Raw genomic sequence first — 17,158 nt, forward strand, 5'->3', positions numbered from 1 at the left:
TATTTGATGAATTATATATATGTTACTGTTACTATGGATATTTATGTGAACATTATATTTTATAGGTTACATTCAGAATATTTGAGAAAGCATTGGTCATTTATATAAGAGAGCTAATTTGTTATATAAACCAAAATAAAAATGATTTTTTTTAATTTTCATAAAATACTTGATAGTCGAGCCATATTTGTGGTTGGGATAATTTCTTCTAATAATTCCCACAACTTAACTTCATTGACTAGATTTATATTAACTTTAAATATAATTTGTCCTAATATTATTACACTTTTAGATCATGATCATTTTTAAAAATGCTTCAATGTCTATTTATATCATTTAAATTATCGTAATTGCTAATTATTGACTTTTATAATTATTTAGATAACATTTGTAGAACGTTTTGAAATAAAAGAATTTTTTCTGGAGATTCCACAAATATCTGGTCTCTATGAATTCTCAGTAAGAACTGGTACAGAAACATATCTGTTGTCTCAGAACGAACTCTTATGTCCACTTGATTAGTGCATTGCATAGGCCAATAAAACAGAACAAATGAAAGTTGTTTTTTTTAATCATTACTTGACTGTTTTTAAATATCTACAAATAATTGTTGATCAATTTTAAAGTCTTTAAAAACTTAATCTACTTTATAGACTAAATAATTATAAACAGTCAAGTAATGATTAAAAAAATACAATAATACGTTTTTTTAATTTTTCACTGTTTCTATATATCATCAGTTATAAGTCCATGGCAATCGGAATCTTTCTGATTTAGACTGCACTGCTCCAGTTTCAAAAAATTAATTTACAAAAATTATTCTTATGTTCAAATATTCAAAATATTTAAATTTACAAATCAAAAACTAAAAACACTCATTTCACTTATAAATGTTATTTATCAGCATAATGCATTACTAAGCTATTTAAAATGTCTAATAGTCCTGTATTCAAAAGAATTATTTATAAATCGTAATTGACTTATGAAATAAATATATCTTTTTACATATTAACACATACATTTTCTTTTATCATTAAAATAACAATCTTTTCTATAGACTATTAATATCAATAAACTTTTTCTTATATTATTAATCATATTCACTTTAATTTTTCTTTTCCCAAGGCTATGTTCTGCTCATTTAACAGTCAATACTTTTTGTTTTTATTTAAAAAGAAACTTAAAATATCACTATGAGGTGTAGATAGTTGACCGTAGATTAATGATTGGAGAAGTTTGTCGGGGGGGTGCGGTCAGCAAAGAACAACATAAATAAACAAAACCATATTTATTTATTTTATGCCGACGTTTCGACCTGAGTTTCAGGTCTTCATCAGGGGTTGTGGCGTAGAAGGTAGGCTTGCAACTGATTGAATTAGTTCAAGCCTTTGAATCATTGAATCAGTTGCAAGCCTACCTTCTACGCCACAACCCCTGATGAAGATCTGAAACTCAGGTCGAAACATCGGTATGGTTTTGTTTATTTATGTTGTTCTTTGCTGACTGCAACCCCCGACAAACTTCTCCAATCATTAAAATATCACTACTATATACATTTTTTTTTGGTGGGTCTTGATGATCAGTCAATGTACCACTTTGTTTTGGTGAAGTTTCACAACTTTGTTATTTACATAGTCATGTTCTACAATGAGAAAAACATTTTTTTAGAACAAATACTTTCTTTAAATAATTGCTATAAAACTACAAGTACATAGCGTAATTTCTGAATAATAAATATTACAATTAAAACATTACTTACAATTGTCTATTGCAGTATGTTCTACATTGCGATCATATTATCTTCAGGTTTAAGCAAGAACTAGTTTTTCTAGCAGATAGTCAGTCTGTTATTTATATTTTGTATTTTGTCAGTTTCTATTTAATGCTGTTAATTGTGTCTTATGTATTTATTAGGTTAGTTTAATAAATACATAAGACATAATTAACAATATTAAAAAGAAACAGACAAAATACAAAATATAAATAACAGACTAAATTGTAATATTTATTAATCAGAAATTACACTATGTACTTGTAGTTGTATAGCAATTATTTGAAGAATATATTTGTTCTAAAAATACTCTTTTTCTCATTGCAGGGCATGACCATACAAACAATTAAGTTGCTTAACGAAGTTGTATCATTGACTAATCCTCAAGACCCACCAAAAAAATATATACATACAACAGTCAAGAGAAAAGTTATCAATATACAACAACCATAGATTTAAAATGTATCTTGTCTCTCAATTATAACCCTGACACTACCCAATATATTTAAAACTCCTCTTGTGACGTTCACATAAAGTTTAAATCTGTTAAACTGTTTTTAAGAGCAAATAATAAAACTTTATCTCCCTTGATACATTTTATTTGCCACCGATACTTTCTATGTTCTTTTTCAATGGGTAAAATGAATATACTTAAAAAATTAGCGATGGCCAATTTTCAGTTCATCATCGAAGGTAGAATCAATATTTAGTCACCAGGTCAGACAAACACAATTTCTAGAACAGACTTACGGCTTCCTGTTAGGAAGTTCTCAAAGCGACTAAGTGCTCATGTGGTGCGGCATTGCTCATCCCCTCACCCTAGTCCTGCATGTTCAGGGGTACTCATTTGGGCCTTTTGCTCAACTGAATATGTGACCTTAGAAGTACTCAATTTAGGACAATAACTAATGACCTATTGGCATTGTTGTTTTTTTTTGTTGGATGACATGATTTTTCTATTAAAAAATTAATAAGAACAATACGGGTTATATTCCCGAAAGGAAATCTAGTTAATTTACAACCTGTCAGACAGCCTAAATATTAATGTATAAACAAAATTAGAGGTTATGTAACGCTACTATGGTAATCATAAATTATCAATTAAAAGAGCTGAATGGGAAATTGCGATAATTTAAAAATTTATTGCTGACCTGTTATTTATTGAGTCAACTAAGAAGATATCTCTCAAGATAATGAAGCATATTTTCACAGCTAAGTACAAACTAGTTACTGAACAAAACTTTTTCCAAGTCCTTCTCAACAAAATAAATACCAAAGAGGATTCTACATGTCCATATCAGAAGAGGGATTATATCCAAAAGAGTCCAAAACTATAACAGTACTGGAACGAATTATCCAAAATATTACGACAGAACACTTCAGATGCAGTTTCAGGCATTAAGGCAATATGGTTTATTAATCAATTAGTTGATTACTTTTAACAAAATTTATTCTTTAGATGATTATAATAAAGTTTAGAGGTAACACAATAGTTTCGGCAGATACCAATGTTGTCACTTAGTAACATATGTTTAAACAAGTGCATTGAAAAAAATAAATAAATAAAACTAAAGCATGCAGAAAAAATAACAATTATCGTAAATTATCTCAATCAGGTATAAAAGGTTATAAAATATTTTTGGGGAAATAGATACACACAAGATGTGAGATAAGTTCTTTCAGTCTTTTAATGAAAGGAAGAAAAATTATCATAATTATGGATTATGATCTATCTTATATACAAATAAATGAGTCGGTTATAATGAGTCAGTAGGTTAACAATTACAATGTCCTCAGTTTTTGCATTATTGACTACAAATGAAATCAGTCTCATAAATTGGCAGCATATTTAACCACCATTAGCCTTATCCTGAATCATAGCTTCTGCTTTATAAACTTTCCAGCAAATTAGGTAATCTCTGGCCAGTTTAAATAGAGGGTAGTGATTGGCGAAGAGAAGCAAGGATATTGAAATTATTTTATACCATTCTGTAGTTCGCATTAGTATAAATAGTTGAAGAATAACAAACGAAATTTGGAGGCCAACCAAAGAACATAAAAAAAATGCTGGATTGTGGAAAATGCTCTGAAACAAACAAGACAAAATATTTCAATATATCATTTTAAAACAATTAAACTATTATAAAATGCATGGAAATATAAATTAATCATTGTTATTTATATTACAGCACTGGAACCAAAGGTCTGAAGGGCACAAATCAGTTTCTAAGTATTGTTAAATGTATTTTACTGTCAGGTTGAAGATCAAAAATGAAAAACTTTCTTCATCATATGTATTTTCAAGTATTAGTGCTTCTGCATTCATGTAGGATTTATCACATCAAGCTTGGCAAAGTGCAGAACATTTCAATCCAATTTTACGACAGCTGCAATCTAATTTGAGAATTTTCTGAAGTAGCAGGTCAAAGCAAAACCAAAGTAGGTTCTGTACTGAATACTAGTACAGAACTTGCTGAGGTTTCCCTACTACCTGACTCCACTAAAGAAGTAATTAGATCAGTGGGTATCAAGTGCTTAGTGGCTCTGCATTGAAACTGAAGCCATTTTAAAATCATTTTTGGTCAAAATAAAGTCATGAAATAATAAGAAAAATGCTGCTATTTGAAAATATGTACCTTGTGGGGGGGGGGGACTATTAAATATACTGAGATTAGTGCTAAAATTGTAGTAAATATAACATAATTTTAGAAAAGTACTTATAATGTTTTTTCTGTGGTAAAGGGTTTTTACTTGGATGAAATAAAACTCCAGTGAGTTCTTAAGTGCTGAAATTATAATTTGTTTTGTTAATCCAAATCTGAGTTTACAAAAAAAATCAGAACTACACTACCTAGGGCATTTTTAACAAGTTTTGTATCCTGTACCATAAAAAAAAGAGGATGGTTTGGAGGGAGACCCGATGAATTTAGATCTTGTGAAATTAAAGAAAAGTATAGTAAACTACTTTTTAAGTATAGTTAAACTTTTCAAGCAACTTCAAATATAAACCAGAAATACAGTAATATTTCCAGTTTCCATGTGAAGTTGCACTCAATTTTGTAAATTAATTTATTTTTTACTTAGCTAGTTTAAATACAAAAGTTGGCTACTAACACAGTTGCAAACAAATCCATTTTTTATGCATATGAATCGGGTAAACCAGGTGAGAGGTCAGGTGACAGGGTGTGGTTAAAAGTGAATCAATCTAATGGAATATATTAAAAATCAATTGGTATCATGAACTGTTTGGGAACCTGTATTTATCATGGCCTAAAAGAGATATTCTGTTTTTTATGTATAAATTTTTTCTCACATTACAAGAAGAAAAAAATATTAATTAGTTAAATATACCAGAGAATATATGAAACAAAATTTAATACTAAAAACAAACAAAGACATAATATTCTTACATAAAATCTGGTATGGTAACTATTTCCTGGTTCTGCAGCATTTGAAATGCCTTCTGCTTTATAGAACTCCTTACAATATTTAACAAGTGCACCTTGCTGCCATACAATTGAATCCGTCCATCTAATAAAAAAATTATATAATGAATATTTGTTGTAAATGTACAGAAAAAAAAAATAATTTTAATTTGTAATAAGAAAAGCTGTCAATATAATGAGTGCAATACGAAATATGATGATATTCAATTTTATACTGTTTATTGTTCAATTTTATATCATATGTGGTGCTGTATATAAAACTAGTATAGAAGATTAGCAAAATTATAACTTTCAAATAAAATGGAAAAGTTATTAGATTATACTTACACATGAGAGGGGAGATGACACGCACGCCCTTCTACTTTCACCCATTTACCAAGATGGAGAGCAGCTCTATGTAATGTGTCACAATATCTAAAAAGTCAAAAACCACAGTTCAACTCACCCATAAACATACATCAAATATTATTAAAAACAGTACTATAGAATAAAAAAATATATATATAATCAATAATAAATCCAAATAAACCCTTTGAAAAATACTAATCAATTTTAATGGAATTGTTCAACACACTAATCTTTCAGCAACTCAAAAAATGTAAGGAAAGAGAGATTAAGAAGTAGACAAAGATGAAGACTAGATAAGGCTGACCTAGCAGATTTGGATTCTGATAGCGTTCAGTAAAGATAGAAATTTATGAACCGATTTTTAGCGATAAAGTGTCTCCTTTTTTGCCCCCTAGTATTAGAAAATTTCTCATTTACTAAGCCTTTTTATGAATATTTAAATTTATATAATTTGTAAAAGAAAAAAAAAAGAAAGAATTTAGCTTCAATAGGATGTTGATGTACAGACATAACATCAATACTTTAAATGAGTATTGTGTTATTGCCTGGTGTTGGTGATTATAAACCAACATATTCAACCTATCACGAGTAGTTGTTCTGTACAATAGAAGTATTGTACTAGTGTAAAGTGATGTAAAAAAAAGTAGGCTCATATATTTAAGGAGTAGGATAAAGACTGTTTAAAAGTATCATGATGGTCAAGAAGAAACAAAAAAATCTAATCTAATCATTTATCAAGAGTACAGAACCATTTTGCAGAGTAATAAAAACTTTGAAAATCGGTCAGTTTCCGGAAATAGAAGATGCACTTTATGCTTGGCTCATGCATGTATGAAGAATTTAAAAAAATTCTTACAGAAAAGGCAACAATATTTTTGATTGATAGATTCATTTATTGATAGATCAATCTGCCACACAGTTGTGGGCAATAGGTAATAGTGATGAATGATCTCATACATACTAAAATAAAAAATAAATTAAAAAAAAACAAAAAAAAAAACTGAAAATATATACAAACAAAAGAATAAACAAGATGAACATAATCAAACTATCTGTACGAAAAATAAATAAATAAAATAACATAATGATAAAATAATATATACAATATTTACACAATCGACCTGAGGATCCCTGAGCCCACTCTATCCCCCACGTGTGAGGGATAGAGCAGAGCTCACAAGATCCAGTGCATCCCTCTCGCCGCATCACTGGTAATGAGCCAGTGGAGGCTGAGCAAGTGCGCTAAAGCTGCAAACACTCACCTTAACAATTTTTAATATCAAACTTACAAAAAAAAATTACAACTTTTGTGCAGGTGTCGGTTGGATAAATTTAAAATGTACTTTGATATTCAATTGCTAACATTAACTGGTTAGAAACTTTCATGTAAATAATTTTTTAAGTAATTATAAGAGGTTTTCAGGTCAGTTTGTTTTTTTAATATACCTTTGTGTTCTACATATACCTAATCTAATCCAACAATTTCAGAAATTCAGCACAGCCAACCCCTATGTAGATTAGTGAAATCAACTGTAATTAGGATATCATGAGTTTTATAAGAATTGATAAAGAGTATGAGATTGGTTTTTATTAAAACTAAAGTATACAATAAAACAAAAACTGTACTGCTACAACCCATGAAGGGTCAGGGATTAAGTACTTTGTAAGGAAATACAGTTACTAGACCAATAGTTGTGCAAGGAGGTGAGTTGGTCAGAATCATGCCTGACTGCTAGATTTTTACCAATGAAGGGTATCCACTTTGTGAAGCTGGGTGGACACCAAGGACTCCCGAACCACAGGGTTGACTCACAGCTACAGTAACTGTATAAATAATTATTTGCCACAGTCGGGTACTAACTGGGGATTTGGAATAAGTAGCACAGTGCACACACCTAAACACAACTGAGCTATCCCGATCCCTTAACTAAATATGTATATTTTAATGAAAAAGATACTAAGTAATTAAGATTATTGATAGGCCAAATTAGGAATTTCCAAGAAACAAAGCTATGCACTGAGTCCCTGCAAAAAATGTGGGGCTTTCCTTCCAATTCCTTTTTGATGCTGATAGAGATCAAAATGTGTATTTCAATGTTAATAAACTTTCATCATATCATGTTTCATATTAAACATGGTATTTTTAACTTAGAAATAATTTAACATAGACATGATATTACTCCTTACTTCACTGGGTAACAATGGACAAGGTACATAGTAAAACAACCAATCCATATAAATGTCAGATGTTGTGTAGCCCAATAAACATCATAATATAGATAATTCTGAAAAAAAAAAAAAAAAAAAAGATATTTAACTATAACATTTTATTTTTAAAAAATATATATGTATAGGGATGATTAATGTTTTATAACAATTTGTATACTTGAGCAAAGCAACAAGGAATAAACCCAGCATAGTAAGCATTTAACATAGAACTAAACAAAATTTGTCTCATTCTATTGTTAAAATCACATCTCAAATTTTCTACTTCCTCCCTTATAGCACTAGGTGATGATGAACAACTGTGAAGAGGTTTACCTGTGGAAAGTAGAAAAATTATTATATATAAGCAATAATACAACAATAGCAAGATGCGAATGAAGTTACCAATCAATCGATTTTTGTAATCATCTTGAACTGTAGATGGAATTGAGGTAACATCAAAGAATGGACTAATACTTAGTCCAAAGAGTATAAAATATACAGAAATCCTGAAATAAAAATAAACAAATAAAAAAAAAAAAAAAACAGAATCCATAATTCAAAGTTATTCTTCATACACATACGGATAGCATAAGTAGAATATGTTAACCAATGGATGAGTTCTCATTACATGAAAGGCACACCAAACTAGACAGGTCATAATTACACCAAGTAAAAACAACCTAAAAAATTTTTAAAAACATGTATCAATAAGAAATAACTACATGCTTTTATAATTTCTGGCATTAATTAAATACCTAATTAGCTGCTCCAATAAAGTCCATAAAGGAGCTGGAGCCCAATGAAGAATAAGGTAAGTCAATATACCATAGATTAATCTTCGGACCAGAATTGTAACAATAAAACCGACGAGATGTGGATCGACGAGGTACAAATTCTAATAACAAATAAATCCAAAATTTTTCGACATTTTGTTTATGTACAGGATCAACACCAACTGCAACTCTTATTACCATAGCATGATTCGCATTTGAATTTGGAAGCCACCAAACTGAGCGATAGAGATGAAGAAACTGAAGAAACACTGCAGTACCAGTGTAAACAAACATTATAATTTCAAACATTATATTACTGTCATGAGGAAGTGCTGGCATGGGCATATGCTTTGGGGAAACTTTTGGAATGTTCTCAGGAGGTGTACACCTAAAATTACAAAAGTACTAATACATCTATCCCAGAAAAATATAATTTATAAGCAACATACAATCAAAATTACTTATTTTTGGAATCATCAGCATTAAAAAAGGCATGCTGCTTAGTTGACCCAGAACGATTGATATTCCTCCTTCCACCGGCCATCTCTCTAGTTAAGAAACCAATAAGGAAAAATTGATAATTGGTTGTCAGTAAAAATGTTACGATGTAAATTCATTGTAAAAAACTTGAGGCATCATCTTTTCAAACGATTTCATTTAGGGTATTCAGTCATACCCTCTAAAATTCTGTTTAACATAAACACTGAATAACAAGTCACATGCAGAGAGGTAATAACGCTTGACAACCATAGAGTCCGAAGTTACACTAATACTTATTTTTTTTCATAATAGGGAGGACTATTAGTGATATTAAAGGAGTTAAAAAGTAATAAAGTGCAATTTACTATTGTACAAGTCAGTGTTATTCTATTAAGTTAAATCGACAAGACTAATAGTATTATATATAAGAAGATGGTCAGGGTTGCGGTCAAAGGAGAAACAAAAATGGTTTACAACTATATATTTTCCGACGTTTCGCCTCACTTTGCAGGGCTTCATCAGGGCTGTTCAAAGGAAACGGATGAACAGAAAGAAACAATCAATGATTGTGTCTTTCTGTTTCTCCTTTGACCGCAACCCTGACCATCTTCTTATATATCAATTTTTACGGTAAACTACATATATATATATATAAAATAGTATTAGTTGGTACTTTATTATGAAACAGGAGGGAAATGCGTATTTTTCCGAACCATCCCTATCCTGTCAAATGCTTCTTTGACTTGGCCTTCCCTATGACTCTTCTATCAAATATAAACGTTATTTTGGCCTTTCCTTTTACATAGACAAACCGTTTTTCTTCTATTATATGTTCAATCAGTTTTACTCCCAGTTTATTTCATATTGTAGTATTTCTGACCTTATTCCTTCTTATTTTCCTCTTTATCCTCCTTTTCCCTCCGTTTTAGTTTGTCAATCCTTATGACCCTCACATCAGCATCTTGATATAATTCCTGCCACTGGTCTATGTTCGCATTCACCGTTCCTGGATAATGATTACTGAAGAAATTTTTTTCTTAAAATAGGACACTCAAATCAAAGGAAGGCTATTTCTTGGGTTTTTGATATCCTTCAACCCACACACCCATATTTTAGCAGTGATTTCATAAAGGTTTTGTATATATTCAGATTGATTGTGCGCGAGATCTCTCAGTTTTTTTGATTTCTGCATTCATGTCGTTACGATGTAAATCCAGAAGCGTATCATGATCGTAAATAGAGTTACACTATTCTAAAGGAAACTTATTTTTACCCATTATGGTGGTCCAGAGCTCATGTAGTGGATTTAGATTGATACCTAATTCCAATGAACGGATTTCAAATTTTTATCAATATTAGGAGGTAACTATGATCATTATGCGCCTCTGGATTTCTGCACTCATACGATATAAATCTAGAAGCTTATGATTGTAAATAGAGTTATTTAAAATATTGATAAAGCTTTTAAATCTATTTATTGGAAATAGGTTTCTAGGTATATATCTAAATCCACTACACTAACTCTGGAACACCATAGTTGGATACGAAATAAATTTCCTTTAAAAATATAAGATGAAATATACCTCTATATACATACTTCTTACATACATTTGTGCGATTTGATGATTTAAATTCTAATAATTTACAGAGTTAAGCTACTATCATTTTTTTTGGAGTTATTGGCTAAAAATAAACAGCAGCAAGACCTACGCACCCTAGGGAGTGGTAAACTTTTTGGATCAAATTCATTGAAAGAAATTAGTTTACAATTACTTGAAGATTAAATTGCAATTTTCCAATATCTAAATCGATAGAGTATAGTCATTGTCGATATTCACTATCATATGACCAGAAGTTATCGATACCAACAATGTGTCCAGTGAAAAGTATCGATACAAATATTGAAAGTAGTCAGACGTCTTAAACCTTCAGTGAGGTTCCAGATTTCTGCACTCTTGCACTTTCGTGTTAGTTCAGGGCAGGTCTTATTTCTTGAATTAATCCTAAGTTTCACTTAAACATTTACGTGACATTTAGTCCATTGTTAAGAAATTGTAATATTGACAATAATTCTATATCTAATATCCAAAATAATTTTTGTTAGTTAATCATTTAATTTGTTTTCAGACATATTCCTTTATAATGGACAATTTAGGCCAACAAACTCCCCACCAAAATAATCATTCGAATGATGCTGAAATGAACAATTTTATGGTATGTTAAAAACTATTTTACATTATTCGAAGTTGGTTATGAAACCATTGATGAGCCTGAAGGGTTTTGAATTAGTGAAATATTTACATTTCAAACAGTTTCTTAGAACAAAGATTTTTATTCTTTCTTTATTATTGGACAAGTTATGGATTATGAATAAGTTAATTAAAGGAAAAAAAAGATTATATAAAATATTTATGATGTTTTGACTCTGTTGTAATTTATTTAGGATGTATCCAGAATGAGTTCCATGTGGCCTTATCCACATCCTGAAAGGTTTCCACAATACAGGGATTTCTTTCATGAAGTAAGAAAGTATTGGTCTAAAGACTGCACCATGATAGTATGGGACACCACTTGCACTTGTTATTAAAAGCACTTGTGGTGTGATTAGCAAAATAAAAGTTGTTTAAGGGATTATATGGTTTAATAAAGCATTTAGAAAATGTAAAAGTTAAAAGAACTATGTGTTTGTGTGTAGATGTCACTTGTTTTAGATTGATTTGAAGCTTACAAATTAACCTTAAAGTCACTTGGTAATTAACAGGGATTGAAATAAGTTTCAATGTACACAATCTGTGATCTATATTTATGTTGGCAATAAGTTCTTACAAGTAAAACATTATATGTTTAAATTATGAAATATCTTAATCAGTGTTTTTTTTTTCTTTTTTACCTGTCTGTTTATTTGGAAATATAAGTGGTGCTATTGTTTGTATAAATATTCACATTTATGTTTTTTAAATGCACATCTTTTGGGCCATTATATGTGTGCATTCTGTTTTTATTGTGGGAATACGGCAGCTTTGTTATTATAAAATCTATCTGTGTTGTCTTAGGTGTCACTGAGTTACAATTCCTTAGTTGAAATCCTACAACTTATGGAATCTCCTTTCCTTTTAGTTTTCAGTTCTATTTAGTAGCTGTAAATCATGTTATTTTATGGTAACTCTTAAATTTATGTGATTAGCTTAATAATGGCATTAATTTCATTAGTTTAATTTTGTTCAGCATTTATGATCACTAATGGGACTGCTCCTATTAATTGCTTATGTTATATATGCTTTTCGTGCTGTCCATGTTAATTATGGTATTTCATATTTGAGCTTAATTGTGGGGATTTATGGTATATGGTTTTGACATTGACGTTTTTGATGTATTGACTTAATTTTTTTTTCTAGCCGACTTCCCAGCAAGGAGTAGTTTCTGGAAGTGAAACAACAAATAATGTTAGCCAAGTATTAACAAACAATTCAACACAACAACATACTATGGTCAACACCGTACCTGTTATGGGAACTTTACAAACAGTATTAACCCAAGGCTTACCAAATCAAAGCGTTAATGCAAATGTTGTTAATTTAAATCATACTCCACTGACTTTACCGAATACTATTCAGACTTCCTTAAGTAGCCTTCCAAATGCAACCAATTCCACTGGTCAAGGACAAGAACAATCTACCCAGGTAAATGTGTATATAGATACGATATAAGCTAAGGGTTTATATTTTTATTATGTTATTTCATTTCAAGGTAAAACACTTAACTGTTCTTTATTCCTTTGTTAATTTATTTAGGAAATTATGGACTATTTCTCCATTATCTAGTTCGTTCTACAACAAATTAATCAGGGATGTATCAAATTTTAAAAATATGAACATTTCTTTCTCCTATTTTCTTACAGTCGATCTCTTAGTCTATTGCATATTGAACTCTGAGGAAATAGACTGCTAGTAGATTGGAAAACAAAACATGGGCAATAATAACGTTTTTGTGATTGCGATGAATCCATGATGTATGAGGATTATAAAATATGTACTAATATGAAACAAAATGAACTAGGTAATAAAGTAATGCCCTAAATATATTGATAAAAGATAATAAGTACTTTGAAATGCAGAAATAAGAGCCAAATAATATTTCTTAGACTTTAGTTTTATTTCAATATTTCTTTTGTATAGCGAGTTATGATTCTAGTCTAAAATTATAAATATTTATACATTCATTCTATTTCATAATTTCAATACAACAAAGAACCCTTACTGCTTCTTTATTCCTTTATTGATGTATTGAAGACATTGTTTTAGACTATTTGTCTATTACCTAATTTAACTTACTTCATATAAATACATATTTTATAATCCTCTTGTATTAGGCATTTGTCCTATTAAAAAAATGTTACTGTCGATGTTTTGTTTCCCGATTTTCTTGCAGTCTTATCTCCTCACAGTCCAATATGTAATAAACTAAGAGATAGATTGCATGTTAATTGGGGAAAAAACATTGACAATAACATATTTTTAAAGTTCAATAAATCTCAGATTAATTTGAAGTAGGAATTCCAAAACGTACTAAATAAATCAAAAAAGGAATCAGCTTTTCCTTGAAATGAAATTACAATTAAATTTGAAAAATTACTCTAAAAATTAGGTTATGTTAAAAAATCATTAGCTCTCCTTTCTTCTTGCAGTAAATTTCCTCACAGTCCAATTTGTAATAGACTACAAGAAAATCGAGAAACAAAACATTAACACTAAAAATTTTTTAATTGGACAAATGCTTAATATAAGAGGATTATATAAATATTCATATTCTAAAATAGATACAGTAATTAATATACATATTACTAAGAAGTAAGATGAACTGGGTAATAGACGAATAGTCCAAAGCATCGTCCTGAGTATATCAATTAAGGAATTATGAAGTAGTATGGGTTCTTTCTATGAATTGAAATTATTCAATAGAATGAGTTTAAATATATTAAATTTTAGACTAGACTAATCACTAAATTCCCTAAAATCACTAATTAAAAGAAATAATGTAATGTATTCTGAAATGAGAATAAGATTAAATAGTACTCTGAAATGCATTCCGGATTGGTATTTGAAGTATTTTCATACCTTACTTAGGTAAAGCTTTCCACCTCTCTTGTGAGAAATCAATTTGAAAAATTCTGTTTTTACTTTACTGTCAGTTATATGTTATTAAATCTTATTTATGGTCTCATCTGTTATTTTTAGTAAGTCTTTGATGGAACAATGGTCAGGTTTTTAATTCAATCCTCACTAGAATCAGTATTTGATCATTTTTTTAAAAAATATTTTGAGGTATTCAGCAGTTAAGGATTTTAAGTCTCGAATGCCAGTTAAACCTATAGAAATGTCCCCTAACAGAGTTGGGCAAAAAGTAATTACAATTACTGTAAAAATAAATATAAAATCGATTTTATGATTACATGTTTCATTTTAACTTTTAGATTTGTGCTCATAAGAAATGTGTTCAAATAAACTTAATTCACATATGAGTTAAATTACATCAAAGTTTATATATTTCTCAGTTACAATTACTTTTGTGTAATTGTTCTAAAAACAACGAATTTTTGACGATTTAGTGGTAATCTAACTGTAATTATAGTGCAACTGAAATACATAATTGAAGGCTAATTAAATCACTCATGTAATGAATCTTATCCAATTCTGTCTCCTATTAGTATAAAAAGAAAATTTGTATTTTAGTAGTGCTATGAAAAATTTATTTATTCATTTTAAATTTCTTATAGCATAGTAATCAAAGTAGTATAGTATGAGTATCAATAGAGTCATTAAAAATTCTTTTATAACAATTATAGATATTAACAAGAATGAGGTTGCAAGATTTGGTGAGAGAAGTAGATCCTAATGAACAGTTAGATGAAGATGTTGAAGATGTGCTATTACAAATGGCTGATGATTTTGTTGACTCAGCTATCACAGCTGGTTGTCTTCTTGCAAAACATAGAAAATCGTCTACTGTAGAAGTTAAGGATCTTCAGTTACATTTAGGTAAAAAGTTGTATATTTATGCTATTAATGTATACCATGCTATTGATATGGGAGCGATTGCGTTCTAACCCACACTCCTTGAAAAGTTCATCAACCTACTATCTACAGATCAACAGACATACATGTTATTGAATTTGTTCATCGATCTCTAAAATGTAAAATAGAAGTAGAAATTTTCGATTTGAGGAAATATTTTTTTCATTTCCAGCATGAATACAAAGCTTCTTTTCTCTACCTTTTGGAGTAAGGATAAAGAAATTAGCGTGATGCTATACTGACCCATGGACTTGGCGGACTTTTATTTTATTGTATAGTGAATGGAAATGTTACTTTTATCAAATTATGTTTGCATAATAGATTAAAAAATCTAGGTGTCACACAACTTTCACTTACTGTCCTGGTTGGCAAAAGTTTCAAACAATAATTTTTGTTTTTCTGTTGCTATAAAAATTCATATTTTAGTGTTTCTTGAGGTGCAAATAACGAATTTTAACTTTGTTTCTGCCAAGTATACAATAGTTTAACAAAATCGGCTCAGCTGCCTCTAATTTTCTAATCTCTATTTCTCTTATAGTTAGTAAAAAAGTCTTCCATAGTTCATATTTATATCTTTTATGTTACTACTAACAATGAATGATGATAAATTATTCCATATTAACTTTAGAGGATTCAGCCTTTAAGCCCTATTATCATACTATTTCAATGAGGATAATACTTCATTTATATTAAAGATTTTTTTTTTTGTACATTGATATAATACTGAGTTAAATCAAAATTGTTAGAACCATTTTTGGAAAAATAGAAAAAAAAAAATGTAAAAAGTCAATTCTATAAACTGGCACTTCTAATCATTTGATTATATCAAAAAATGTTACCATGACATCCTAGGCATCAGAGACCATTTTGTGAGGCCTGATTATTTGGACTCGGAGATCTCAAAACGTGCATTTCTGTTAGAAACTTGAAATTATGCAAGATCATAATACTTTTCTTTACTATGTATTCCATATATACATAAGTTAAAATAAAAACTAACTATTTAATAATTGTTGGAGGATTGTTGATTGAGCGTATGTAATATATAAAAGGAAGATAGTCTGGTTGTGGTCAAAAGAATTCAAATAATAAGTAAACTATTTATTGTGAGCTAATGTTTTGCCCCACTTTGCAGGGTGAGATACAAACAACTAAAATAATGTTACAAAGTAAGGGAATATACAACATAAAATAAAAGTATACTAAGGTGTGACAAATACGATTTAAAATTAATGAAAATTTTTATAAAAATGTTGAAAGTAAATTAAAGAAAATAAAAATAATATATACTGTGAAAATTAAAAATAAACAAGAATTACATAAAGGCATAAAACAATTAATCAAAATAGAAATAACAACAAATAAAAGTAGATAAAAATTATATAAATAGTATATAAAAATTTAGTTAACCCTAAAGGATGGAAAATAAGAATAAAATGAAGGTCAAGAAAAAATAAAATAATGAACAAAATAAGACACCTACCTTTATGAATGGAGGAAAGCACAAGAATGATTTGAAGGATGTGAGGTACGAACAAGGTAGAGGAGTGGGACAGTTATTATTTAACAAATATGTTACATTTGACATTATTATTATTATTATTGGCGTGATAGACCATAGAGATCCAAGGCCTGGCATGATATATATAGTAAATACATTGCGCGTCTTATGACGTGGTTTTCATAGGGTGGGTTCATTACTCCCACGCCTATTTTTGTGAGTGCCACCCATTGTATAATAATATGCTTGAAAAATCCTGGATAGGACCTGGAACTCGATCTGGTAACCTTTGGGTTGGCAGACCACGCTGCTACCATCACCCCTGTTTTGAAATTAGAAAAATATAAAATAATGTTAAAGTAAAGATGATATTACTCGCATCCACCTTCCAATCATTCTTGTGCTTTCCTCAATTCAAAAAGATGACTGTCCTATTTTGTTCATTATTTTCCTTTTTTCTTGACCTTTATTTTATTCTTATTTTCCATCCTTAAGTGTTTACTGTATTTTTATATTTTTTTTTATCTACTTTTTCACTGTACTTATTATAATTTTATATA

The 17,158-nt window shown here is 29.4% G+C and overlaps 2 protein-coding genes across 8 annotated transcripts in view; one reads left to right on the forward strand and one right to left on the reverse strand.

Annotated features, from left to right (window-relative positions):
• Positions 1-3,436: 3,436 nt before the first annotated feature.
• On the reverse strand, positions 3,437-9,222 carry LOC106687900 (transmembrane protein 39A). Its single transcript, XM_014432064.3, has 10 exons — positions 9,008-9,222; positions 8,745-8,934; positions 8,529-8,668; positions 8,355-8,453; positions 8,176-8,279; positions 7,952-8,106; positions 7,753-7,850; positions 5,545-5,631; positions 5,182-5,302; positions 3,437-3,857 (listed from the first exon to the last, which is right to left on the reverse strand). Exons 1-10 carry the CDS (start codon positions 9,088-9,090, stop codon positions 3,621-3,623), a joined length of 1,314 nt encoding a protein of 437 aa, XP_014287550.1. The 5' UTR covers positions 9,091-9,222; the 3' UTR covers positions 3,437-3,620.
• A 1,675-nt stretch (positions 9,223-10,897) lies between these two features.
• The window catches only part of Taf12 (TATA-box binding protein associated factor 12), an 8,523-nt gene continuing 2,262 nt past the window's right edge, over positions 10,898-17,158 (forward strand). The window contains exons 1-5 of one of the 7 annotated variants that reach the window (XM_067048996.1): positions 10,898-11,004; positions 11,154-11,240; positions 11,470-11,583; positions 12,422-12,706; positions 14,869-15,061. In XM_067048996.1, coding sequence (XP_066905097.1) covers positions 11,169-11,240; positions 11,470-11,583; positions 12,422-12,706; positions 14,869-15,061 — 664 coding nt within the window. In that variant the 5' untranslated portion in view covers positions 10,898-11,004; positions 11,154-11,168. Of the gene's footprint in view, positions 11,081-11,153; positions 11,241-11,469; positions 11,584-12,421; positions 12,707-14,868; positions 15,062-17,158 lie in introns of all 7 variants that reach the window. The other 6 variants (XM_067048997.1, XM_067048995.1, XM_067048998.1 and 3 more) reach the window with 6 other exon arrangements.

This window comes from Halyomorpha halys, unplaced genomic scaffold, assembly GCF_000696795.3.
Source record: "Halyomorpha halys isolate HHAL.00 unplaced genomic scaffold, Hhal_1.1 Scaffold1023.1, whole genome shotgun sequence".
In the NCBI taxonomy this organism is placed as follows: domain Eukaryota; kingdom Metazoa; phylum Arthropoda; class Insecta; order Hemiptera; family Pentatomidae; genus Halyomorpha; species Halyomorpha halys.

Excerpts from the sequence above, each read along its gene's own strand:
- LOC106687900 (XM_014432064.3), bottom strand. The coding sequence starts at position 9,090 with ATGGCCGGTGGAAGGAGGAATATCAATCGTTCTGGGTCAACTAAGCAG. Across the intron at positions 8,935-9,007 it reads GCTGATGATTCCAAAAATAA|GTGTACACCTCCTGAGAACA; the intron begins GTAATTTTGATT and ends TTGTAATTTTAG. Across the intron at positions 8,669-8,744 it reads CAAATGCGAATCATGCTATG|AATTTGTACCTCGTCGATCC; the intron begins GTAATAAGAGTT and ends ATTTGTTATTAG.